Source organism: Arachis hypogaea, chromosome 4, assembly GCF_003086295.3.
Source record: "Arachis hypogaea cultivar Tifrunner chromosome 4, arahy.Tifrunner.gnm2.J5K5, whole genome shotgun sequence".
Taxonomy (NCBI): Eukaryota; Viridiplantae; Streptophyta; class Magnoliopsida; order Fabales; family Fabaceae; genus Arachis; species Arachis hypogaea.
Window position 1 is genome coordinate 123,587,374 of NC_092039.1, and position 27,399 is coordinate 123,614,772.

The 27,399-nt window shown below is 31.4% G+C and overlaps 2 protein-coding genes and 1 long non-coding RNA gene across 5 annotated transcripts; 2 read left to right on the forward strand and 1 right to left on the reverse strand.

Moving 5' to 3' along the window:
• Positions 1 to 3,468: 3,468 nt before the first annotated feature.
• On the reverse strand, positions 3,469 to 8,856 carry LOC112794476 (SNF1-related protein kinase catalytic subunit alpha KIN10-like). Its single transcript, XM_025836481.3, has 10 exons — positions 8,813 to 8,856; positions 8,395 to 8,579; positions 8,119 to 8,306; positions 7,175 to 7,357; positions 6,359 to 6,490; positions 5,378 to 5,566; positions 5,114 to 5,290; positions 4,759 to 4,899; positions 3,894 to 4,094; positions 3,469 to 3,788 (listed from the first exon to the last, which is right to left on the reverse strand). Exons 2-10 carry the CDS (start codon positions 8,561 to 8,563, stop codon positions 3,675 to 3,677), a joined length of 1,494 nt encoding a protein of 497 aa, XP_025692266.2. The 5' UTR covers positions 8,564 to 8,579; positions 8,813 to 8,856; the 3' UTR covers positions 3,469 to 3,674.
• A 6,637-nt stretch (positions 8,857 to 15,493) lies between these two features.
• Positions 15,494 to 20,003, forward strand: LOC140184508 (uncharacterized). The gene is made up of 2 exons (XR_011881509.1): positions 15,494 to 16,004; positions 16,173 to 20,003. It is a non-coding gene; the product is annotated as an uncharacterized lncRNA (long non-coding RNA).
• A 2,816-nt stretch (positions 20,004 to 22,819) lies between these two features.
• On the forward strand, positions 22,820 to 27,399 carry LOC112797816 (uncharacterized). Of its 3 annotated transcripts, none has more exons than XM_025840914.3 (11): positions 22,820 to 22,959; positions 23,738 to 24,058; positions 24,156 to 24,239; positions 24,615 to 24,752; positions 24,843 to 25,007; positions 25,251 to 25,386; positions 25,479 to 25,644; positions 25,760 to 25,888; positions 26,025 to 26,219; positions 26,477 to 26,599; positions 26,960 to 27,399. In XM_025840914.3, exons 2-11 carry the CDS (start codon positions 23,770 to 23,772, stop codon positions 27,074 to 27,076), a joined length of 1,542 nt encoding a protein of 513 aa, XP_025696699.1. In that variant the 5' UTR covers positions 22,820 to 22,959; positions 23,738 to 23,769; the 3' UTR covers positions 27,077 to 27,399. The 3 variants fall into 3 exon arrangements, with proteins under 3 accessions (XP_025696699.1, XP_025696701.1, XP_025696700.1); XM_025840916.3 differs by lacking the exon at positions 22,820 to 22,959 and adding an exon at positions 23,118 to 23,456; XM_025840915.3 differs by lacking the exon at positions 22,820 to 22,959 and adding an exon at positions 23,392 to 23,630.

The following is a 27,399-nucleotide window of genomic DNA, read 5'->3' on the forward strand; positions in this document are numbered from 1 at the left end:
CTACTTGGCTCCTTTTATTTATTTTTTTTTTCACTAACAATGTTATTAGCTTCTAGCTAGCATATTTCTTTTCTAATAGCATATTATATATGTTTCAAAGGTAACCAAGTTGGTTTGGTCTAGTGGTTAGCTCACTAGTCCGCTTAAGCAAGTGTCGAGGGTTCGAATCCCGTCTTGTGCATGCAGCAACCCATTGGCCAGCGACAAACCCTTAAATGGAGCTCAGTACCGTGGCCGTGGGAAACCAATACAGAATACTCTTGAACCAACTATAATTTTATATCTAATGTGAAAATTAGATCATATCTGTTAGAATATAATTAGGATTAATTAGTATTATTTAATATATCTGAATATTTATTATAAAATATTACGTCTTTATTATTTCGATTCTTTTAATACCTATAAATACTCTTTTATATTATATCGTTACATATAATTTGAATACATAGAATATTTTTTCTATTGCTTTTTCTTATTTTTTTAACAATATCATAATGATATACTTATATAAAAATAAAATGGTACCAAATCTATACCTTAAAATATTATATTATAATAAAAATAATTTTTAAAAACGATAACTACACTCTGAAAATTATTGATAAAAGAAAAAAAAAGAAATGATTATCAAATGACTCAATTTTAGTTTCCTCTTAAAACTAAACTTAACAGAAATATTTAAGCGACAATTTTATATGATGTCATGTAGTTATATAAGAAACAAATTAAATTAAAGTACTAAACAATTAATTATTTTGTCATATTTTTGTTAGATTTTTTAAAATTGCTTTTATCAACACTTGAATTGGAGGTAGTAGTTATGTTCAACTTAGATATATAACAATATTATGGCGATCAAATTTAAACTATAAGATAAATGTGTGTGTCAGTGTATTATATGTTACAAAACGAATGTGTAAGAAATTAAGAATAGTCTAAACGGTGAGTAGAGGGTTAAATTGTAAAGTTGAAAAGAAAAACAGCTAAACGTATAATAAAACTTGAAACCAATGTAATTTTATTTTTATCTAATCAAACCCTTATTTCTTGAACGAGATTTTCGGAGGCAAGAAGCATATGCCATTTTATTGAAACAAGTATTTAGAATTAATATTAGGAAGGTGGAAGATATATATATATATATATATATATATATATATATATATATATATATGCTAAAGTAAGATGTAAAGCGACATGAATGGTTGTGTATTAGGATCCACCCGTAAAGTGATTCTAAGGATCTTGCTATGTCAATTATTTCATGGTAGTAGCAAGCATCAACAACTTGCTATCTGTTTCCACTATCATAATTCTATCAAACTTAAATAAATAAAAGACGATGCTATTCCTCATTAGCCCATGGTTTTCTTCGGAAGCTTTATTAACTTATTCTTTAATTTTTAGGTGACTAACAACAAATAGATTAAGCGGTCAAATCTGTCTATAAAAGATTATTTATTTTTTTAAATTAATCTTCGAAAAAAGTTTTAACTAAATTCATTTTTTAAAAATTTTAAATTCATCGTATCAGTTATTTTGTTATTTTTATTGTTTATTGTTTTAAAATCTTTTTCAATTTAGAATTAATTTGATTTAATTATATAAATTTATTATGTTACCAGTTAATTAAAACTGTCATGTGTACAAAAGTCTGTCAAATCAATAAATTTTGATGTCATCAATAATAAAAACGACAAAAAGACTAATGTGACAAACTTAAAATATTGGGTAATTTACATAAATAAACCAACATTTACTTAATATTACGCATATCATCCAAAATAAAAAATGTAATGTGAGTTACCTAATCATATTTTTATACAAATGGAAACAGATAGACTAGATTTATTTCTTTATATAAATCAAAACAGTCTGGTTCGATTTATACATATTTGCATGTTGTGATAGTAAATCTAATCAGGTTATTTCGATTTATACATGCATCTATGCTGTCCTAGTAAATCTAATCAGTCTATTTGGATTTACTAGGATAGTATGCATACATGCATAAATCAAAACAATCTGATTAGATTTACGTTTCGATTTTCAATTTGTAATTTGAGAAAAATAATTAACATATTATATCAACAAAATTATCATTATTTATAAAATTAAGTATAAAAATTATTTTCTTAAAATATTGATACAGTCTATCTCTACTGTTATTTGAAACCATCTATTTTAAATAGTTCAGTACAAATAAATATGAAAAAGTCATTAATTTAAAATTTAAAATATAAATGAGATATAAAATCGTATCTTATCTCGTTTACACGGTAAACGAGATATAATCAATCTTAATTTGCTTACACAGTAAATGAAATATGTAAAAAAATAAAAATAGATAAATATACTATAAAATACCTATATTCATAAATAAAATATTTATTTAAAAAATTCTAATGTATGTGTATATATAGTGTATCAATATTTTAAAGAAATAATTTTTAATTTTTTTCAAATTACAAATTGAAAACCAAAACGTAAATCTAGTCAGACTGTTTCAATTTATGTATGCATGCATATTATCCTAGTAAAATCTAAATAGACTGATTAGATTTACTAGAGCAGCATGCATGTATGTATAAATTGAAATAACCTAATTAGATTTACTATGACAACATGCAAATATGTATAAATCGAACTAGACTGTTTCGATTTATATAGAAAGCTAAATCTAGTATATCTGTTTTGATTTGCATAAAGATGTAACTAGAATAATTCACGTTATATTTTTCATTTTGGGTTATATACGTAATATTAGATGAATGTTAGTTTATTTATGTGAATTACTCTAAAATATTTAAATAATAAATTTAATTAAAGAAATTTTTTTATAACTAATTTAAAAAACAAATAATCTTTTAAGAACGAATTTGACTATTTACTCGGTACAAATACCTTTTGTTTTATCACCATAAAACCATAACTTGATATAGCTACCTTTGATTAAGTGATGAAAAGATGTTATAGTTGATTTTATCGGGTAAAAAATTAAATTTAGGGAATCTATTGTCATGATTAATTGTATAAAATATAATAATAAAGTTTTAAGTTGTAGGAACTAATTAAAAACTTAGCCTCGTACAAACTTATATATGTTTTGAAATTGTTGGCTTTACCATCTGTCCCTCATCATACCTCCATGCAATTTTACTACTCTCTTTAATGATGTGCACAAAGTTTTAGATTTAAATTTATATTTACAAAATATTTAGAAGGTCAATAATTTTTTTCAAATAATTGATTAATTTTTGGACAATCCATTATAATAAACACATGTTTACACACATCCATGAGGATAATTTACATTCACATTATTGTCCTGAACAAATATTTCACACAATTTTTTTTATCAATGTTGGTTACATATTGATCAAAAGATTATTGACCATTATCATAGACTATACTATTTTATCAAAAATATTAAGTATAAACTAAATTCAGCCACTATAAATATATGAAAAATTTAATTTATTTTTAATATTTTATATTAATAGCTGATTTTAGTATATACCTAACACGATTGCTATTTTATTTATACAATACTTATAGTCTCATACCGAAACACTTGTCTTGAATTGTATGATTTATATTTCAATCTGTCTTCCTATGATTTATATTCATGAATGATGACAAATAAGTAAGTTAAATTATTAGTTTAGACTTTAGAGGACACGAAGCTTGACAAGGAAGGCAACACAAAGATCCAAGTAAAGAAGCTGTGGACCTTGAACCCTTTGAAGATCAAGCAGATATTTTCCTTCTGCAGTTTTGTAAAGCTGTTTGATAAATAATGATGTCAACATAAGCATTTGATGAGAATATATAATAATGTCATGGAAGTTAAAATAATTTGATTAGAAGGGCAAATTATTATTAATTACCTGCACTTCAAATTTGATCACATTTGAAGCAGAGGAAGTAGCAATATCATTGTCAACATTGTTGGAACCATAATCTCCAAAGTCATGATTATTAACCCACAAACACTTGATGTTGTAATGCCCAATTTTCTTCCAACAAACTTGTAATTCTCGTAGAGCTTTAAGGACCTCGCTTATTATCTCGCGAGGATGGGCACCAGACTGTCACAATTTATTAAACATAATGTTAATTTCTGAAACACAAGTACATGAATCTTGTTCCGGACTAAGCCTAAGATTTTTAGGTTACAAGGTAGTTAAATCAAAATTATTTTTGCAAATACCATTCTTTATATAATTTGTTTGCAATACAAATTGATGAGTTTTGGTATTTCATCAAAGTCGGAATAATAGAAAATACTCAGGATAAAGTCTGATATTTTTTGTTTTTGGTTTTCTACGGTATTCTCTAATCCAAGAAGTTAAGGACTAATTCGTCGCGGATCAGAATTCTATTTAAAGATTTGTCGCTGGCCAATGGATTACTGCATGCACAAGGCGATATTCGAACTCCCAACATTTACTTAAGCGAACTAATGAACTCACCACTAAAGCAATTTAAATTAGTTAATAAGTATGATATTTACTAACTATGACAGCCATCTTTTGATATGAAAAATAATATTATAACTGAGGAAGGTTATCAGGTGTACCGGAAACACCGGTGTTTTAGTTATTTTAACCGTTGATCTGAATTATAAAAAATATATATAATATATATTAATAAAAATCAACGGTTAAAAAAACTGGCAATGTTTGTGAGTACCCCTGATAATTTTCCTATAACTGATCAGTTTAATATAATTGTTGTTTGTAAAGCCCTTACCTGAAGCCCAAGGGCCCATTTTCTCTCAACAGAGAACTGTGGTCTCAATGATACTCTTGGATTGTTCATAGATCTTGAAAAGCAGGGACCAACAACGGAAGAAACAACTTCCCTTGAAAGGATGCGGTTAAAATCCAAATCCTAAGAAGTCACATTACAAGACTGCAATTGATTATTACAAGTTTTACATCTAAAATATAGTCTCTATATAATTTAGAAAACCCTCACTCTTTGAACTAGCTTTTAGAATTAAATCAAGCTCATTCAATCTCAATTCGAATACTCATTAATAAACTATAAACATATCATAATTGATATGTTAAAGAATTATTATTCGGAAAGCAATTAAGCTCACCATTGATTCTTGAAACTTTGGTCCAAGGTAGCCATTGGAATCACATATCTTGTTGTCCAATAACAAAGAGTATGCTACAGTACCCTCATTTTGTATATTGTTTTGAAGTGATTCAACCAATTGATTCTTGTTGAATCCTTTATTCACCACTTCTTGAAGGACTTCCTCATCAATAATCTACAAAATAATGATATCATAAATTGGTTGATTTTATCAAGAATATCTTCAATTGGCTGATAACAAAAATGTGTAAAGAGATTAAACCTTGTTTTGTTGTTGGTTGGTATGAGGTGGTGGTGGAAAAGCTAAATATGGAGGTAGATGAAGTCTAAACCATGGGTGTTGACGGATGGCAGGTATAGTCAACCTTTTCATTGGATCAACCACCAGCATCCCTTTTATCAAATCTCTAGCACCACCTGATACATGACGAGGAACACTGTATATCCCACCCTATATATCAAAATTATAATTACGTGGTTCAAATAACAGCCAAAAAAGGACAAATAGATTCTTGATTTTTTGTTTCGTAGAATTTAAGTCTTTTGATAATTTAAAAGTATATTTAAGTTTTTTTATCTTTTCAAAATCTGGATATATTGATCTCTCATGTTCACTTAAGTCTGTTAGATCTACAAAAAAATCAAACGTGATTCTTGTTGTACTGACCTAGTTGATACAGATACACATGTAAAAGAATTTTTAAAATGGAACAAATTAGACCTAAAAATCAATGTATTCGGATTTTAAATATCCGCATACAAAAAAATCAGAGATCGATTTTTCTTTTCCTCAATAACTGCATTATACAATATTTTAAAAATCAAATTGGTAGAATTAGAATTTCAATAATTTAAATATTTAACTCGAATTAAATTAAATATAATAAAATAATATATTTATATATAAAATATTTAAATTTTAAAATTTGATTTTTTGTCATTTATTATTTTAAATTGATTAACCGCTAAAAAATTGCATCAATTCGATTGACTAAACTGTTTTATAACTAATTTTTTGAATTTTTGATTGATTCTTAAATAATTTTTTATCTTACTTAAACTGAACTGATATAATCATCGATTCTTAATTAACCGAATCAAATTAGATGATTTTTTGGGTTCGATTCTCAATATTATGACTACTGTATAATAAGAAAATAACTTAGATACAACATTATTATTATTATTATTATTGCACTTAATTAATTAGTTACTATGATCATAAAGAAAGTAGATATAGTACCTTAATTTTCTTAAAGAGATTTGGAACATTGTCATCTTCAAAAGGAAGGTGAGCACAAAGAAGAGCGTATAGAATTACTCCACAGCTCCAAACATCTACTTCTGGTCCTGCATACGGTTTCCCCGACACAACCTGCATGTTCATAAAAGTGTAACCAACAAAATATGAGCTGAAAAATAAAAATAATTAATAATCACTCAAAATTTAATAACAACAGCAACAAATTATTCCTTCAAATGTATATTTAATATTAATTTTATTATTTGTTAAAATATTTCTATAATATCAACCTAATCTATCTCTAATGAGAAACACACGGGTTATATTGGTTTAGCTAAAAATTTTTGTAGTGATGTTAAGTTCACACTAAATTAAAAATTAATTACTAAATTAATTATTTGTATAAAATATATATTTAAATATAAAATACACATTAAAAATATATAAAACAACACATGTATTAATAAAAAATACTATGATTTATCACACAAAAAATAAATTATGGAATCATCCACTATATGTATTTACATGATTTAATTTATTTTAATATATAGTTAATAGTTAATTTATAATATACACATAATATAATTATATATTTATATAAAAATGTTCAATAACTATTTTTTATTTACACATAACATATATAATAATATTTTAGTCTTATATACATTCATGTACCACTAAATAAATTGAGATTGCATACATTTCAAAGAATTAAAGTTGTGTCAAATATATTTTTCAAAAAGTAATGAGACAATATCATTTACTAACTAAAATTAAATTACTAAGAAGTTTAATTTTGAAAGTAAAGCAAACCTCTGGAGCTGCATAGAGGGGGCTTCCACAACTTGTAGTAAGAGGGTGACCATCTCTCATGATGTTGCAAAACCCAAAATCTGCAATTTTGATATTACCTTTAGAGTTTAAAAGTAAATTATCTGGCTTCAGGTCTCTATGTACCACCATATTCCTGTGACAGTACTCCACTCCACTGATTATCTACTTCCATAACCACAAACAAAAATGTTATTCATATATAATAATTAAGTTTTGAAATCGAACAAATCATGAGATTGATAGAAATAGAGACTCAAAAAGACTCAAATGAAATGGAACTAGATATAATAAATAGAGTTTAATTTTGATTCATTTATAGTATAAAGCATTTTACACCCTTATACAATCACATTTATTTTTTTGAATAACCATTCACTTAGTCAATGTGAAAAATATTTATTTTTACTGATGTAGTATTATGTAATTGAATACATATGTAAAACCATTCTACACCGAGAGTGTATCAAAGTTAATTAAATTCTGATAAATAATATATTTATGTGTAAAATATATAATTTTTTTTAAAAATATTGATTTTTTGTGATTTAATATTATTAGAGATATAACATTTATGTTACTTTTTTCTACTAATTTAAATTTTTGGGATGAATAATTTTATCACATAGTATTAAAGTTCTATATTTAAAAAATTTAAAATTTAATTCTTAATGAACCCCAAAAATTTAGAAATATAACTATTCATTATACATTATCTTATTAATTTAAACTTTTGAGACGAGTGATTTCATGCTAATTATTTTAAATCCATTAATTACTAAAAAATTGCATCGATTTCACGGTTAACTAATTGATTGTTTTTAACCGAATTGATCTAATACCAATTAATCGAATCCAAGTGACAAGTTCGATCCGATTCTCTAAATTGAAGTCTATATAATATACAATCCTATATATATATTTACCTGCTGAAAAAATTTGCGAGCTTCATCCTCTGGCAATCTATCTTTTTGTATGATTATGTAATCATTGAGGTCTCCAGATTCGGCATATTCCATAACAACATAAATGTCAGTTAAAGTTTCTACAACCTCATAAAGCCGCACGATGTGAGGATGCATCAACACTCTTAGAACTTTTATTTCTCTTCTCACTGCACCAAATTTTGAATATATAAGAATATTTGGCTTTTTATTGTTAAATAGTATAAGGAAGAAGAGATAGAATAGTGTGACTACTACCTTTGTCTTCCATTTTGATTTGGTTGAGCTTGTGACGGTTAAGGATTTTGATAGCAACTTTATGACCAGTTGATAAATGTTGAGCAATTCTAACCTTACCAAAACATCCATGTCCAATCACTTTTCCTAATTTATAATTCCCAATAAACATTTCTGCACCTCCATCCATTCCTTTATCTCCACTACTACCAAAATCAAATAATCATATAAACATATACACCACTAATTAATAATCGGTAACAAAAAAAAAGGATATGAACTTATATTATAAAAGTAGTTGACCAAAAACGGAGACAAACTAAGGAACCAAACATAGAATTAAGTTATTAATTAATATAGAACAGAAGGAATGAATGATAAAGTGAATCAAAAAATGAAAGCTGATATATTAAAACGATGAGATAGAACCCTCGATCACCAGAGAGCAATGATGAATTGGGAAAGGGAAGAATGGATGGCGATGTGGACTAATAAAAAGTTTTGGCTTTACTTCTTCTTATTCTTCCACCATCAATGCTTGTATCGATCAGCATAGAATAAAAGACAAAAATTTTATCGTTTTCTATTTTTTATTAATTATTTTTAGTATCAAAACTCAAAAGTAAAAATTATATAAAAAGAAATATACACACAAAAAATAGTACTTATAAATAAATAAATGGTGCGTATAACATTTTTTATTTTTTTATATGAGTTGTGTGCCAACGAATTATAACTCAAATGACATAGTCTCCTTATACTCAATTAAAAAATCGTGGATTTAAGTCTCTCTATCTTCAATAAAAAAACATATGAGTTGTGCAATTTGGAACCATTCAAATATATATATATATATATATATATATATATATATATATATATATATATATATAACTTTTTTATTTTTTTTATTTTTGATTAACTTTAACCCTTTTATTGTTATACCTTACTTAACTTTAATTTTAAAACATTTAAACTTGAATTTGAGATTTATTTTAAGGACTACCTAGGACAGATGACTTACATTTTGTCAAGGAAATTTAAAATTCTCTATCATAAGTTTAATAATTAATGATTTGTGCCTTATATATTCATCAAACACCTAGATTGTGTTCTTCTCAAATTCTATACATTAGAATTTGAAAAATAATACAGCTATTTAAATTTGTTTGTATGCAAAAGAGAAGTTTAAAGTGTGCCAAAGAGATCTGACAAATGAGTTTGGGCATCGTTATATCTACTTATAAATTATAAACAAAAAATAATGTTATGGAGTCAATTTTTTTCAGTTAATATTAATTAATTTTTTTAAATTATTTTTTTATTTTGAATTATAAATTCTAAATCTTAAAAATTGATTCTATATTCTTTTCTTGTAAATAATTAAGAGGGAAGCTAGTTAAGAAAATTAGGAAAAAGAAAACAGGATAATGATTGGTGAAAGTGAAATGATGAAGACGACGTTTGGGATTTAAAACCGGCCAGGACGTTGAAAGTGACATGGAAAAGATATGTTATTAATTAAAAACCAAATTAATAAGTAGCCTAATTAACGGAGCCATATGTTGTAAGGTAATAGACAAAAAATAAAGTTTTTTTTTTTTTTCTGTGTGGCACCAATGCAACTCATGAAAATTGGTCTGAACTTTTATCACTTTTCTATAATAAAAGTGAGAATCGAACCATCCATATTTGGTATACATATTGATTATTGGGATAAATAAATATTTTGGGCATAATAATTTAATGACTAGAAAACAAAATTTTATATGTCAGATTAAAAAGAATTTAATTTTAATATATTATTAATATAAAATAATTTTACACATATATTTAATTATATAATATTATATTAATAAAAATAACTATTTTTTATTTTTTTATATTAATCACATAAATAACTATCCAAAAAATAGATATATATAATTATACGACCATATAAAATATTTTATTTTATCAGCGCATCAAAACTAATCTCGAATAAAAAATCCTAGCTCTTTGTTAGTTATTTTAGTGTGGCAAATGGCAATTGTACGCAGTGATAGATGTGACTGGCATGAAGGGAGTGATGAGAGCAATGAGTTAGTGCTCATCAATTCACTCTTTTAAGTGATAAAGTGAAGTGGGTAAATATAGTGTGTATTTTTCATAAAGAATATATGCCATTTCAAAGATATATATAATTCACGGTTTATAGATTAACACCTTGTCATATAGTTAATCTTGGGAAAATGGTCATCCATATTCCATAAAGTATATGCAAATTAATTCAAGTTGCATTGTAGAGTGACATGATATGATGATAATGCAAATTAAGGATCTTGCACGATATCTAGTTATTATGTGATTTATTATTTTAAGGTAGCAAGCATATTGCATCAAGATAGAACTTGCACCGGAAGAAATTATAGAAATAGCAATCGATTTAGGAATCCATTCGTTAGTTGTTAAAATTTTAGTTGTTAAATTACAATTATCTACCGACTAATTTTTAAGTAAGGATTACTAAAGCAATGACAAACTAATTCTATTATTAAATTGGTTGTAAAAATTGGCTGTTAAATAAATTACGATTGTTTAAAATTGTCGCCAAATATCAACTTATATTTTCAGTCTTTGGTAGCAACTACTTAACGTGTTATTAGTTGCTAATTTGATTACTAATTTTTTGATTGCTAAGTTGATTATTGTTCCGAAAATTTTTTGTAGTGTTAGAAAAGATATTAGAGACTATGAAGGTAAAGGAGAGTAAGATCAGAAGCAGAGCGAAAAAAGAGAGAGTTTAGAGAAAATGTGAGCAGAAATGGAAGTATTATTCGTGATAATGGTTGTGTTTAATTCTTATAGTGAAGTAATACTTCTTATATATCATTATAGGGCTTAGCTCTCTAACTAACGTGTAACTGAATGCCAATTTAGCTTATCAATACTGATCAATTAATAGTAACAAATTTAGCTCTCCTTTAACTAACTATTCATATCGGATTTAGTTTCTCTCCTATCTTCTTTTACTACACTCAACATCCTCCCTCAAACTGAGGGTGGTTGAATAACCAGCCTTAATTTGGATCGAAGGCATCATGAGAAACTGGCTTAGTGTGCATAACATGGCAAATTGTTGAGTGACCCTGTGACGAACAAAGTAAAGATCAATTTCGAAGTGCTTCGACCTACTATGAAAAGTTGAATTCTTGGCCATGAGAACAGTACTTTAATTGTTACAATACAAGACTGGAACTAAACTGGGAGGTAGGCACATCTCATACAGTAACTTCTGCACCCAAATGATGTCAGTCAGTGCATCTGATAGCACTCTGAACTCAGCTTCAGTACTTGATCTTGACGTTAAGCCCTGCTTCAGACTAGACCAACAGATGAGGTTCGCACCCAGATAGACACAATATCCCGTCGTTGACCTCCTATCAACAGGGTCAGCAACTCAGTCAGAATCAAGTCGAAGATTGCTCACCATCGATGTAGGCATGGGTCTAGAATTTGACATCGCAACTCTCTTGAGAAGATTCTGAATGTACTTGGACTATTTAAACACCAGTGACCCTGTATCAATTTTAGTTACCTCAACTCCTAAGAAGAAATTAACCTCACCAAGATCCTTTAGTGTGAAAATACTATTTTATCGCAAAATAATGGAGTTCACCTCCCTTGGATCACTCCCGGTCATGAGAATGTCATCGACATAAGTAAGAAGATAGATGGTGGACAAGGAAGAGTGCTTGACAAAGAGACAAAGGTATGAGGTTGTGCTATCAAACCCAAAAGATTTCAACGTGCTACTCAACTTCAAATACCAAGTGCGAGGCGCTTGCTTCAGCCCGTACAATGCTCGCTCCAACTTGCACACCATACCGGCACTCGTTGTATATCCCTTGGGTTGGGTCATATGAACCATTTCCAATAAATCACTATTGAGGAAGGCGTTATTGAAATCAAATTGTCACACTGCCCAACCATGAGACACAGCCACAGTTAAAACAATCCAGACGGTCACAGGCTTAGCCACACGATTAAATACCTCGTCATAATCAAAGCCTTCTCGTTGAAGAAAGAGCTTTCACAACGAGACGTGCCTTATATTTTTGAACACTGCCATTCGGATGTCTCTTAACTCGAAACACCCATCTGCACCCAATGGTCTCCATTTCTGGCATAACCGCAACGCGCTTCCATGTTTGGCACCGTTGCAGTGCTACAAACTCCTCGTCCATGGCTGCTTTCCAATGTGGAGAGGAGAGGGCTTGGGCCACAGACTCGGGATCTACCTGAGACAGATCGACCACCGAAGGCTTAACATTAGCTGCATAGGTCTTGGGTTTAAAGATCCCCAACTTGTTGCAAGTTATCATGGGATGCACATTGTAAGTGTTGCTGCTAGGAACACTTCCAGCTCTAATTCCTGATTCATCAGCTGACTAAACTCTGAAATCACTTAACACACATATCAAGGTATCGAATGGTAATAAGAGATGATTAAAATACACAAATTAAAGACTCTAGGAAGCAAGTTTTCAATCATAGAATAAATTCTGGGAAGGAATTGTAAAATCATGCAAATAGTATGAATAAGTGTGCAAAGGCTTGATAAAAACCACTCAATTGAGCACAAGATAAACCATAAAATAGTGGTTTATCACTGACCCTATATTACTAGAGGAAAACACAATAGTAGAAGTACAAAAACCAGTATCTATAAATAATGGACAAATATCAACACAAGTAGAATTAATGTTAGACTCCTGACTTTGAGTGACAAGGTAAAAAGGAGTTGGCGAAAAAGAGGATTGAGACAATGGTGGTGTAGGTGCTGTCACAGGGGATAAAGATGGTTGCCTAAGATGGATTGAGATAAGGATGGGCTGTAGTATGGGGAACAATTGCCCACGGCTGGGAAGTATTAGTGGCAAACAAAGAGGAATAAGAAAATTCAGACTCATCAAACAAAACATGTTGTGAAATAAAAGATTTTCCAAAGGGAGATAGACATTTATACCCCTTATAAGGCGTGAGTATTCTAAAAAGACACATTTATGAGTTTTAAACTCAAACTTATTGGTGGTGTGATGTCTTAATTGAGGAAAGCATGAGCAGCCAAAACTCTTGAGAAACTAGTAGTCTGGTGGTTTATTAGTGATGAGTTCGAAGAGTGCCTTCATACCTGTGTTGGGGGAGGGTAGTAAATTGATAAGTGAGGTTGATGTGAGGAATGCCTCGTCCCAGAACTTTAAGGGCATATAGGCTTGAGATAAGAGGGTGAACCATATTTCGGTAATGTGTCGGTATTTTTGTTCGACACTTCCATTTTGCTGTGGTGTGTGTACAGGCAACTTAATCTGTGTGCTATGCCATTTTCTATCAAGAACTTGGTGAAGTTATGGGATAAGAATTCTTTTCCATTGCCTGTTTGAACGGTTTTGATATGATGATTAGTCTTGTTTTGCATCAACAATTTGTATTGGATAAAGGCTTGAAGAGCTTGAGATTTGTTTTAGAGAATGTAAAGGCAGGTGTATTTAGTTTTGGCATCAACAAACACAACATAGTAACGGAACCCAGAGCTGCTTGTTAGTGGGGCAGGTCCCCGAATATCTGAAAATACAAGTTCCAATGGTGCACCATACACTATTTTGGACTCAGAGAATGGTAAATTATAATGTTTTTCTTAACAGCATGCATTGCATATAGAGGTTCAACAACTGGCCTTGCTATTTTATTTAAACTAAATATATCACGATTACAACATTTCAACACAACTTCTATAATTTTTGCAACTAGATGCCTTAGCCGCTTGTGCCATACATAAAAAATAGGAGACTCACTACGCTACTTTTATTTCCTTCCTTAGTGTTGGTCTCACTACACAACAAACTACTTGAGTTAGGCTTATTAGTAGCCACTGTACCACTATTACCAATATCAACATCACATATTCTACTGAAATTAGACTCAACAACAACCAATCTGTCATACCTATGAACATCAGTACTGCTTATTCTACTTGAATCAGATTCATCAACAAGCAATTTACTGGAACCAGACTCATTATCATCTATCTTTTAACTTTACTTGTGTCACTTGTAAAAGTAGCTGCAGGAGTAAATGTGGTATACACATGACTCGTTAATTTTGGTGGTTTTAATTTGCTTTTGGCATGGTTTAACTGTGAGTTACTACTAGACTGGACTCCTTTGACTAGCATACTTATGTTGTCAAATGTGTAAAGTCTTCCCTTAAGTGATCCTTTTAACAGTATCTCCTTGGTTTCCTGAGCCTTCACAAAGCAGTCAAATGAATGAAACTCGAAGAAAACATGATTGTCTAGGGCGAATTTAGCTACACTTATAAAGTTTTTGGTGATAGTTGGGACATGAAGTAGATTTAGCAGCCTAAAGTATTGAGAGTTAGAGTCTGTAAGTAGGAGTGTTTTGCCAATTCTATTTATGTTCATACCTAGGCCATTACTTGTAAACACCTGTTCTATGCCTTCATACTCTAAGCCTGAAATCATATTGTTCGCATCAAAAGTAAGGTGATGTGACACGTCTGTATTAAGATACCATGCCTTATCCGTGAGAGGAGTACACGGCGAAGCTGCTGTTAGTAGTGCATTTGCTTGCTGAGGCTGATGGAAAGAGGTTGAAGGAAAAGGAGGCAGATTTGTTGCTGTTACATGAGGATTTTGAAAATTTTGGTTAAATCAATGGTAGCACTCCTACACAATGTGTCCAATTCGATCGCAAATCTTGTTAGTGACAGTACACTAAAGCATCAGAATTTTTTAACAGACAAACAAGAAAATCAAGATTGATTTGGGGGGGGGGGGGTTGTTAGTGACAGTACACTAAAGCATCAGAATTGCTTAACAAACAAACAAGAAAATCAAGATTGATTAATAATTAAATCAAGATTGAGGTAATTCGTTGTGGTTACTGTCAACTGGTGTGACTTTGGTACTAGCAATATACTTTTATGTGAGTGAGCTAAGTATATATATATATATATATATATATATATATATATATATATATATATATATATATATATATATATATATATATATATATATATATTAATAGGCAGAACACTTTACTTTTGTACTGTAAACTTTACTCTTTCGAATACTTATTGTTCACTTCAATACTAGTTCTCTACATTTTCAGTTTTTCTTATTTCCTTTCCTTGTTGTTGGTTCTTTCTTGTTCTGTATTTTCTTATTGTTCATATTAGAATCTTCACAAAGCTGACATTGTGGTTTGTTATTGCCGTAGAAGCTACATCTACCACCACGGATGCCTCTACCTCAGAATCGACCACAAAATCCTTGACCTCTGGCTTGCCCCTGCAAATTCGAGTAAGAGCATGATTGATAAGTCTGTTTCAGTGTGTAACCACCATTGTTCTGAGCGTGAGCTCGTGCTTCAGCTCCTTGTGCTAGATTCACGTGTGCAGTTCGAATTATTGTTTTCTTAAAGCATTCAACCAGTTCCTCTTGACTCATCAGTAGTGCTTCAACTTTGCTTTTGGTAATCGTATCAGACTTGGAATTAATCATGGTGATGAAGGCACTGTACTCCTCATTCAAGCCTTGTGTCTCGACTTCAACAAACTCCTTACTGGTAAGAGGCGCACCTAGGGCAAAGAGTGTGTTTGTGTTTGTCACCGTCTTAATCTTTGTCATATACTCCACTACCGAATCTTGCAATTTGATAGATTTAATTTGTGCTTTTAGTTGTTTTACCTTTGATTTCAGTTGTTTTGCAAAGTAATCTTCAAGTTTATACCAGATCTCATGAGCAAACTCACAATTGGCCACTTGACTTGCAAGTCCTGGATCTATGGATACGAAGAACCATGAGACGAGAAATTGATCTTCATCATGTTTTCAATCGCTGAACACTTTCAACTCGATCTCTTCATCCCAATCTTCTTCCGTGTTGAATCTCTTTGAAATTTTCTTCGGATTGAGGTGATCTTTGAGTCGATTCAATTTGATGAATGTTAGGGCCTGACGTCTTCAAGGCACAAAATTATTCTCGTCAAGCTTAAAGGAAATAGTGTTGATTGTTGCTTTTGTGCTCATAACGGTAAAAGTGTGTGTGTTGCTTTTGTCAGGTATGGATCAGAATTGGAGTTCTAATACCATGAAAGGTATCGAAGACTATGAAGGTGAGGAAGAGTGAGATCAGAAGCAGAATAAGAAAAGAGAGAAAGCACTCAGAGAAAATGTGAACAAAAGTGAGAGTATTATTCACGATAATAATTGTGCTTAATTGTGTACAATGTCAAATCCCCTTTTGCTACATGGAAGATTTCAATGAAATTGTGCACATCGAGGAAAGGAAAGGGGCGACTAGTTTGCCAGCTTCTGCAGAAGAGTTCAAAGCCTGGATAAATGACATTGAATTGGTGGACTTGGCACTTAATGATCGCAAGTTTACATGGTTCAGAGGTCAGTCATGCAGTAGCATTGATAGAAGTCTGGTTAACTTGGAGTGGTTAGACGCGTACCCGGACACGCGACTAAGAGGAGGTTTGAGAGGCTTATCAGATCACTGTCCTTTGATAATGGAAGATAGAAGAATAGTCCAGGGTCCAAAACCATTCCACAGCTTAGACTTGTGGTTCACGCATGAAGGTTTCTTAAGGATGGTAAAGGAAGAATGGAGGGGGTTGGGCGATGTACAGTTTTTAGAAAAATTGAAAGCACTATCAAAGCCTCTAAGTAGATGGCACAAGCAGTACTTTAGAGACATAACTGAGAAGATACAAAAGATTGAGGACGAGATAAAGAAAGTGGACGATATAGTTAGCAACGGTGGACATGATGGTACAACAGAAGCAAGAAAGAATGCGCTGGTAAGATGTTGTGAGGTATGGTATAAAAGACAAGATATACACTGGAAGCAAATATCTAGATCTAGGCATGCCAAGGAGATGGACAGGAATACTAGATACTTCCACAATATTGCTTCATCAAGAAGAAGGAACAACCGGATTGACTCTTTAGTGATTAATGGAAGATTAGTAAGGAATCACGCAAGGATCAAGATAGCCACTAAAGACTTTACAGGAACCTGTACCACCAGGAAGCCTCGCCAAACATCAGTTTTTGGGATGGCCTAGTAAATCGGTTGGAGTTAGAGGAAGCTCAAGCACTAGAGGTATTACCGTCAGAAGAGGAAGTAAAGGATGCAGTCTGGGAGTGTGAATCTTCTAAGGCTCCGAGGAGTGATGGATATAACATGAACTTTATAAAAAGGTGTTGGGAGGAGATTGGAGCGGAATTTACTAAAGCTGTGCTGAGTTTCTTTGAGACGGCAAGGTTACCAGTAGAGTCCAACGTCACTTGGGTAGCGCTGGCTCCGAAGTTTGTGGGCGCGAAGGAGATAAAGGATCTTAGACCAATCAGCATGGTTGGGTGCGTCTACAAGGTCATATCAAAAGTGTTGACAAGAAGGATGAGAAGTGTGATGTCGGGGTTAGTTGGGGAATCACAGAGTGCATTTGTTAAGGGAAGGCAGATACATGATGGTGCATTAATAGCATGTGAGACTGTACAATGGTTAAAACTGAATAAGAAGGCATCTGCAATCATCAAACTGGACTTCCAGAAAGCTTATGACAGAGTCAAATGGAACTTCGCTGATATTGTACTAGAAAAGATGGGTTTTGGTAGGAGATGGAGGGCGTGGATCACATAGTGCATCAGATCAACATCTGTCTCCATAATGGTTAACGGGGCACCATCGAAGCCATTCAAGATGGAAAGGGGTCTTCGACAAGGTGACCCGTTATCACCATTTCTATTTGTTCTGGTTGTAGATGTTTTGAACAGGATGACAGGGATGGCAGTGAGGAATAGGAGGATCACCCCTCTCTTAGTCGGGAGGGATAATATAGAGTTATCACACCTATAATTTGCTGATGACACTATATTGTTCTGTCTGTCGGAAGAAGAGACAGTCAGAAATTTCAAAAGACTTTTAAGGTGCTTTGAAGTGATGTCAGGTTTGAGTATTAACTTTGACAAGTCCAATTTGATACCGGTGAATTGTAGTCAAGAGTGGGTGGGTAGCATGTGCCAATTATTAGGATGCCAGGCGGCGAGGCTACCAGTGAAGTACCTAGGTATTGAGTTAGGAGCAAACCCGAGGCTAGTTAAAACATGAAAACCAGTAATAGAGAAAGTGGAAGAGAAACTTAGTCTGTGGAAAGCAAAGGTGCTCAGTAAAGCAGGAAAGTTGGTACTCATCAAGTCAGTGATTAATCAATAGTCTACCTACTTACTATTTGAGCCTGTATAAAATGCAGTTACTGTGGCAAAAAAAAAAATCTCATTGCAAAGGAGGTTCTTCTGGGGGAAGGATGATGGACGACCTGGACTAGCTCTTGTAAAGTGGGAGTTAATACAAGCACCAAAGAAGCTAGGGGGCTGGGTGTGGGAGATGCGATGATCTGCAATACCGCTTTACTTTTTAAGTGGTGGTGGAGATTTTCTAAGGAGGAGTGTCCTTTGTGGAAGAAAGTTGTGTGCTCCTGCAATGATCTGAATCCTAGACAGTTATTGTCTATCCAAACTGTACCGGAAAAAGGAGGCCCGTGGAGAGATATCTGTCATCTGCAAATAAAGGAGCAACATATCAGACAAAAGATGATTGACAGTCTGGCTATGGAAGTAGGTGATGGCAGATCAACCAGATTTTGGGAAGATACATGCTTACAGTCAGAAAAGCTAAAAGACTCCTTTTCGAGGCTCTACTTGATTTCAAATAACAAAGGATCCGAGGAATGTGGGTTTTGGGATGGGATTGAGTGGGTATGGAACTTTCAGTGAAGGAGGGAACTCCGCCAATGGGAGAATGACAGTTTGAACCAACTGCTTGACATCTTGCAAGCTGTGAGATTAATAGAAGGGAAACAAGATAGAGTGGTGTGGAAGTTTGATAAAGAAGGTGTTTATACTACTAACTCATTTGTGCAGGTTATACAGGTACAAACTGTAACAGAAGATATCCTCAGCTTTAAATTCACAAATGGAATCTGGAAAGGTCTAGTACCTACTCGAGTAGAGCTACTTACATGGTTTGTACTTGTAGGTCGAGTTAATACAAAGGATCGATTAAGTAGCTTGGGCATCATTGAACGAAGTAATAATGTTTGTGTCATGTGTAACAAGAATATTGAAACTGTACAACATTTATTTGTTACATGTGAGTACACTTGGCAGGTGTGGTGCGCATGGTTCAGTTATGTGGGTCGTGCATATATAGAGCATCCCAGGATCTATAAAGGAGCACTTTGAGAGTTGGAGGATGATGCCCTTGAGGAAAGACGCGCGAAAAACATGGTTAGTGGGATTTTTCTCCGTTATATAGAATATATGGAGATGTAGAAACGAGTATATTTTTCAGAACAAGGCAACAGATGTAGTGAACTGTGTTGCTAGTTTGTTTTGTTGTTCTAAGGATTGGTGTCAAAGTAACTCATGTTGTTGATGGCTATACCAGAGATGACGACATAGGTGTTACTAAAATCTATTTGTGTTTCTTGTACGCTCCACTCAATATGTTGAGCTTATTTCTTTTAAAAAAAAAAATAATTGTGTTTAATTCTTACAGTGAAGTAATGCTTCTTATATAGCATCGTATGGATTAGCTCTCTAACTAATCTGTAACTGAATGTAAGCTTATTAGTTTATCAATACTGATCAACTAATTCTAACAAAGTAACAAACTTAATTCTTCTCCAACTAACTAACCATATCAGATTAGTTTCTCTTCTATCTTCTACGTACTACATCTAACATGTTGGTATCTAATTCCACAATTTAATTACATGAACACCTAGGTTAGATAATTAAAAATGATATTACTGACCTACATTTAGTTTCTGAAAGCTTTGTTGTACATTGTTGTTAGGTGATTATTATAAAGTGAAAATTTACATATCATGTGATGAAGTTGCTAATTAAAAATTATTAAATAATTTAATATATTTAATTAAATTATTATTTAATAATTTTTAACTATTAATTTTATATAAAGACAATTATATATGATCTTCACTTCATTATAAATATCATTTGTTTCATTATTCGCATGAGTAATAACCACACCATGGATTTTATAATGCATAGTAGTTACTTGTTGATTAGATCAATCAAGTGTCTTGTAAATAATTAAGCTAGCAGAGACCTATATATGAGTACAAGCAAAGCATGGTCAAACAAGAAAAATCTACTATACATAGAGTGCAAAAATATACTGTACTGTTAAGCATGCAACGAATACAAATAAAGTAACTAGGTGGTATATCCGGTACGGATTCGAAATATATTTCAAAAGTGCAATAAATTTGAATTTTTAAGAAAACTTTTAGTAAGTAATTTGTAAGTATTTTTGTAAGAGTTTATACATTATGTATGAGCAGGGGTGTTATCGGTTCAATTTGGTTCGGTTTTGGATTAAAAACTAATCGAACTGATATATTTGGTTCTTACAAATACACAATTGTTCGGTTTGCTGTTTTTACAATAATCGAACTGAACCAAATCGAATTAACAGCGGTTTGGTTTGGTCAATTTTTTTAATTTCTAATTTTTGATGAGCAAAATATGAATCACAATAATTAGAAGTTCAAAATAGTCAATAAACTAAAATAATAAGAGTAAAACATTAAAATGGTTAGGAGTTGGAGATTTTTGTTATTAGGTTAAAGATTAAAATGGTTAAAATATTAAAATGGATGCATATCTTCAGTTCGGTTTGGTTCGGTTCGATTTCTATCGAACCAACTGAAAACCGAACCGAATCGATCAATTTTGTCAGAAAAACAAAAAAAAATCGATTTTTTCAATTTTCAAATCGGTTGTTATAATTTTTGGTTCGGTTTGCGATAATTTTCGATCCGATTCGATAACTTACACCCCTATGCATGAGGATATGTTTAGTTCATTAGAAAATTTTATTTCATTATCTACTTTGTAAGTTATATACACATAAATAAGTATAATCGTATTAATTATTTTATATTTTATTTATATATACAGTGGTTTGATTATGTATCATTTAATAAATAAAAAATTAAAATTATTTATTGATTCGAATCCTAATAATAATCTATCTTACTTAAATTTTCATAATCTAATAGGAATTAATAACTAAATATAAATAGAAGTCTAAAATTTTAATTTTCAATATACTAAAGTGACCTTACAAACTTTATCTATTAGAGAGCAATCCTAACAAGAATTTATTAGATTTTAATTGAGGAAAATACAAAAAAACCACAAATTAAAATTAAGGACTAATAAATAAATAATTAAAATAAATTCTCTGAGTGCGTGTTGGTGCACGTGTGATTAGTGCTGTTGCATGTGAAAGACAGATCCTTATTCACAAAAGTACGACCTGGTTAGCTTATACTTACATGCATGCATGATTATCTTGTTGGCCAGCATCATCATGTGCTTCTGCCTCCTTATTATATAAATTATATATCATTTAATGATCATAGGTTAAACCACTATATATATATATATATATATATGGGGTAAATATTTGATAATAAAAAAATATTAGTAAAAAATTATCAAAGTTTATTATTTTTAATTTTATTTAATGTATTTTGTAATAATATAAATAAAGGAAATTTTTTAGAGTAAGTAATTTTTTAGTATTTTTTATCATCATTTGATTAATATAAATACTATATTATCTTTAACAAATAATTTTATTAATTTATGTATACAAATTCTAAAAAATATAAATACAAACTGTATTAATTTATCTGTATAAATTTTAATAAATATAGATATAAACTATATACTTCTTATGCGTAAAATTTCTGCAAATACAGGTATAAATTATTGATGGTCACGTACGGATCAAAAATGATATATTTATTAGTCATGTTCATAAATAAATACTAAATAAAACAAATTTAGGCTGTTTTTTTTGTCAACCCTAACATTACAATATATATATATATATAGTCTTAAACTCTTAATTGACTTTAAACACGTTAGTTATAAAGAAGCTAAATTCCTCTTCTGGTTTTTTAGCCATGCAGCACACTACTATTCTTAATACATGCACTGTATATATATAGATAAAGTCAAAATATCAAGTAAAAGATGATCACGTGATCAAGGTATAATTAAGCAAAACGAGATATCAAGATAATCCAAATTCAGATAATTAAAAAAACAGATTAAGTTCCTGCCAGGTATATAAGCCATTACTGCATGAAAGGCCTAAACTCAAGGAGAACATATCGAAATATTATAATTAAAGAGCTATCATTTTATACTAATTTACTAATTAATGTTTCATATGTATCCCTTTGATGTGTATATAAATAAATAAATAAACAAACAACTAGGTTTTGTTTCTTCAACTCAACATTGATTAGGGTGTTCTTGTTTGTATAATAATTATTTGAAAGAAAGAGGAAGGTGCTGTTTGATTTTTTTGCAGCATCCTCTCCCTCTCTTGTTGCATAGAGGGAGAGGAGAAGATTCAACATCATACCTACTCATCTCTCATCTCTGAATTTCATATAAAAAATTAGGTATGTAACTTATTATTATTTTATCTATTCATGGATTTGTTTGGTTTCATTGTATTTATTTGGAGCTTGAATAATATGATGCACAAATAATAATAATAATAATAATGACAATAAAGATTTCTGGTATATATTTTGTTTATACATTTTAGTCAAAAGATGATGCCTCAGATTTTGATGTGGTCCTTGTCTTGTTCCTTCTTCACTGTTTCAGAATTCTGCATATTCTTCAGCCCTGGAGCTACTATTTTCAATTTTTCACATTCCAATATGTTTTTATTATATAAACAATTTAATTTCTTTTCCATAACACAAAATTCTTTGTGCACGGATGCATTGTACATAAACATAAATAATTATATATATAATTTCCTCTCTTTTGTTCTTTTCTTAGTACATATCTTTTTCTCTTTCTCTTTTGAAGGTTGTTAATATGTCTTCATTATTATTCTTTGTCTCTCAATTATGACCCTTTACCCTCTTCCTAGAAGGAGACAATAGTAGGTTCCTTGAAACTCAGACCTATCAAAAGTCAAAACATGATGCCTATTTATGAACCATATATATATATAGTTTAATTCTGCTTTGTATGGTGTTGAATTTCATCATTGTTTTCATCTCCTAGAAGCAACCTCCAATCATATTATTTGTTTGCACATTTTATCACACGCAAGGTTACTGATAAAATGTTTCAATGAGATTTTGTTTTTGTTTTGTTTCCTAACTTTGCTTTGATATGAATTCTCTAAAGTTTGCATTGTCAAATATATGTTCTGTGCAGATTCAGAGTTTCACCATTTCAAACGAGACAGAATGGGAAGTTGTGTTTCAGTTCCTTCTGATGCAATACAAGCACCAAAGAAGCTCCATAGAACAATAGTAAGACGTAGTCGGAAGATCTCGAATCCGGCCATTAATGGCACCAAAAAGAGGATTAGCAATGGAGGGGCGCGTGTAATGGATTATTCTCTGAGTGAATTTGTTCACATGGACTTCGAAAATGGCGCGAAAACTACTTGCAAGCGCTCTGAAGTTTCAAACTCTGCATTCCATCTTACTCAAGTTCAATTGTGCCATAGCCAATATGGTGCTGATTCACATGGTATATAGTCTTTTCCTGACTTTCCTATTTTCACTTTTTTCCCTTTCTTTTTCAACCTGAAATTCAGAATGATTTGTGATTGTTTCATTGCTTGCAGTAATTTGCCAAGAAGAATGTTATTTTGATTCTGCCAGTATTCTGGAATCTGAATCAGATGATGACTACACTAGTGTCTATGGAGGTAATCAATGAGTATCCGTTAAGCCCTATTTGAAAACTATCTCCTGACACAAAATACAGTAGAAAAAATATGTTCTAGAACAGAAGCATTTTGTCTATCTTTGTATCAGTCTCTTTTACCGAAATGAATTCGTGATCCTGAAACAATATCCACACACAACCTTATTAACATGCTAAAATTCCAAAGGTGGTCTTATGCTAAGATTTTCTATCCTTTTTTGTTCTATGTTTAGACTTGAGATCATGTTCATTGTGGAAGGCATTTGTTTTGAATTTAGGCAATAAAGTTACTTTATGTCTATAAATTATTGTTATTATTTGGCTTCATTCTGATTCTGGTTTCTTTCTTTCCTTGTGTTGGGGGTTTTATGTTCAGATGGATTTCCATTAGTGGTAGGCAATATCCCATGTGGCCAAGTGGTCCAGTTTGAAAGATCATCATGTTTTATGGATAACAAATCTCAATATGAAGAATATCATGAAAGTTTTCTTAAAGTTGATGGAGTTAACCCAGGTATAAGCAAAAATTTTTGGTCTTATCGTGGGTCGGTACACAAGGTTTTTGAGTTTCCCTTTCTAATAATGGAAGCTTAACTATTAACAGGTTTAAAAGATGAGAAGGTTCAAGATACTGCACACAGATTAAGCCTTCATCAGTTGGCACCTTCTGTCAGTTTCAAGGGTCTCCAATCCCAATCAAAGCTGTCAACACTTTTCAAGCTTTCTTTCAAACAGCCATCTTGTGATGTTGAGAATGCAGCTGATCTTGGTAAGTGTCAAAATACTTTGCTTTTCCGTGCATCAATATGACTGACTAAGAACAACAAGAGTTTGTAACATTTGAATTTTCAACAATTTGAGATGACATCTAGAGAAATTTGCAAAACGAAATACATCTTTTGAATACCACCGACTTTTAAATTCTTTTGGGCCTAAAATTGTATATTGTTTGCTACTAGCAACTCTAAAATCTGTTGCTGATTGAAGTCCTTAATATTGAATCTGTATGCAGGTCAATCAAGAAAATATCTGCGTCGTCCGCGAGCAGGGGACACAATTCCAAGCCAGAATGGAGAAAACCCATCTCCAGGATGCTGGTCTGAAATTCTACCCTCAACGTTTGAGCTCCGTGGCGAAAACTATTTCAAGTATGTTGTTGACTTTGTCCTTCTTTGATGATATACATAGATACATACTCCCATTACAAATTTTCAATTTGATTGAACTTCCTACTCTCCAGGGATAAGAAAAAGTCTCCTGCAATAAATTATAGTCCATATGCTCCAATTGGTGTGGATCTATTTTTCTGTCCCAAAAAGATACATCATATTGCCAAATACTTAGAGCTTCCAAATGTGACAGCAACCAATGGGGAAATTCCCCAACTTCTTATTGTAAACATTCAGGTATAAAACCTTTTCAGTTTGTTCAATATTATTAGACATTTTCAGCACTGGTATTGATTGAAATGTGTATCATGTTCTCATCCATCATATGATATATTATGTGCATTTTGTGCAGTTGCCTACATATCCAGCTGCAATGTTCCTTGGTGATAGTGATGGAGAAGGACTGAGTCTTGTGTTGTACTTCAAGCTTAACGAGACTCTTGATGAAAACATTTCTTCCCAGTTTCAAGAAAGCATAACGGTATCTCAAGATTTCCAATGCTATTATCTTATTACCAACAACTATAAAATTTAACTGACACAATATATTAATATATTAATGCTTTACAATAAATAAAGTATTAATTTTGTTCCATATTTTCCAATTTATGCTTTAGAAATTCATTGATGATGAGATGGAAAAGGTGAAAGGATTTGCAAAAGAATCAAGTGTACCTTTCAGAGAAAGACTAAAGATCATGGTAGGACTTGCCAACCCTGAGGAAATGAATTTGAGTGTTGCTGAAAATAAGTTAGTAAATGCTTATAATGGAAAACCTGTTCTCTCTCGCCCCCAACACAACTTTTACAAGGTAAGGATCCTTAACCAATGTCATCAAACTCAATAGTTTTCCTAAACGTAGAGCTTAAGTTAATGTGAATCATAGAAATTTACTTGTAAACTCGATTTGCGGACCTAAATTGCAACTACGAAGAGTTTATAACTTGTATATCAATGTCTTGCAGCATCATTACCTTATAAAACATGAAATACATATATAAGTAATAAGTGCTTACTCACCTTGGCACATAGACATGAATTGATTCTTGTTTATTTTCTTCCTAACAGGGTCCTAATTACTTTGAGATTGATCTTGACATACATCGTTTTAGCTACATATCAAGGAAAGGACTTGATTCATTCAGAGATCGTTTGAAAGATGGCATTCTTGATCTAGGCTTAACCATTCAGGTACCCTGTTATGTTAACCTATTTTTTCCTTCTTTATTTTGTTATGTTTGGCTTCACAACTTTTAAATAATATCTATGATTTTCAAACTTGCCATGAGTTTCAAAATAATCCAACTAGCACACAAAGACATTGTGATAATCGCAATTGGTAGACATAGTTTTTTTCTTTTGATATTTGCATTGCCACCAATTTCCGAACCCTGTTATCAGGAATTTGACTAATCTAACTTGAAGATTTCCAGCATGAGTTTAAGGAACTTGAATGTTACATTTTGAGATAATGCAACCTACTTTGTAGCACTACTTGATGAATTAGCTTTCAACAGACATTTACCATTCTCTTCAAATTTCGAATAACAGGCACAGAAACAAGAAGAGCTTCCAGAGAAGGTGCTATGCTGTCTTAGATTGAACAAGATTGACCTTAGTAATAATGACCAAATACCTATGCTTGTGATCAGTGATGATGAATGCTAAGGGCTTCCATCACTACCTTGCATTGCAGGGGGTTGTTAGTGTTAAAACTATATTATTACAAACAATTTTTCATTAAATAGTTACTTCCTTATTGGATGAGGAAAAATGGAGTTCCAGGTTTATGCTTTGGTGCAACTCCTGTAGTTACATATTTTTCTGTAACATTCTTAAATTCAGAGAAATAGAAGTTAAGAGATTAATAGAAATTAAGTTTTGTGTTGTACCTTGTAACAAGTCAGAATCATGATAAATTTTTGTCTGATATTTTTCGTTTGAAAAGACAGAAATAGCAATTGTACACTTTAAATTCACATTCATCATCA

What these genes read in the sequence shown, in the direction of transcription:
- LOC112794476 (XM_025836481.3), bottom strand. Translation starts at nt 8,563, where the DNA reads ATGGATGGAGGTGCAGAAATGTTTATTGGGAATTATAAATTAGGAAAA. An exon ending in ATCTCTTTAAGAAAATTAAG is followed by an intron (nt 5,567 to 6,358) that starts GTACTATATCTA and finishes TTTGATATATAG; the next exon opens with GGTGGGATATACAGTGTTCC. An exon ending in CCAACCAACAACAAAACAAG is followed by an intron (nt 5,291 to 5,377) that starts GTTTAATCTCTT and finishes ATTATTTTGTAG; the next exon opens with ATTATTGATGAGGAAGTCCT.
- LOC112797816 (XM_025840914.3), top strand. Translation starts at nt 23,770, where the DNA reads ATGGGAAGTTGTGTTTCAGTTCCTTCTGATGCAATACAAGCACCAAAG. An exon ending in CGTGGCGAAAACTATTTCAA is followed by an intron (nt 25,387 to 25,478) that starts GTATGTTGTTGA and finishes CCTACTCTCCAG; the next exon opens with GGATAAGAAAAAGTCTCCTG. An exon ending in AGTTTCAAGAAAGCATAACG is followed by an intron (nt 25,889 to 26,024) that starts GTATCTCAAGAT and finishes TTTATGCTTTAG; the next exon opens with AAATTCATTGATGATGAGAT.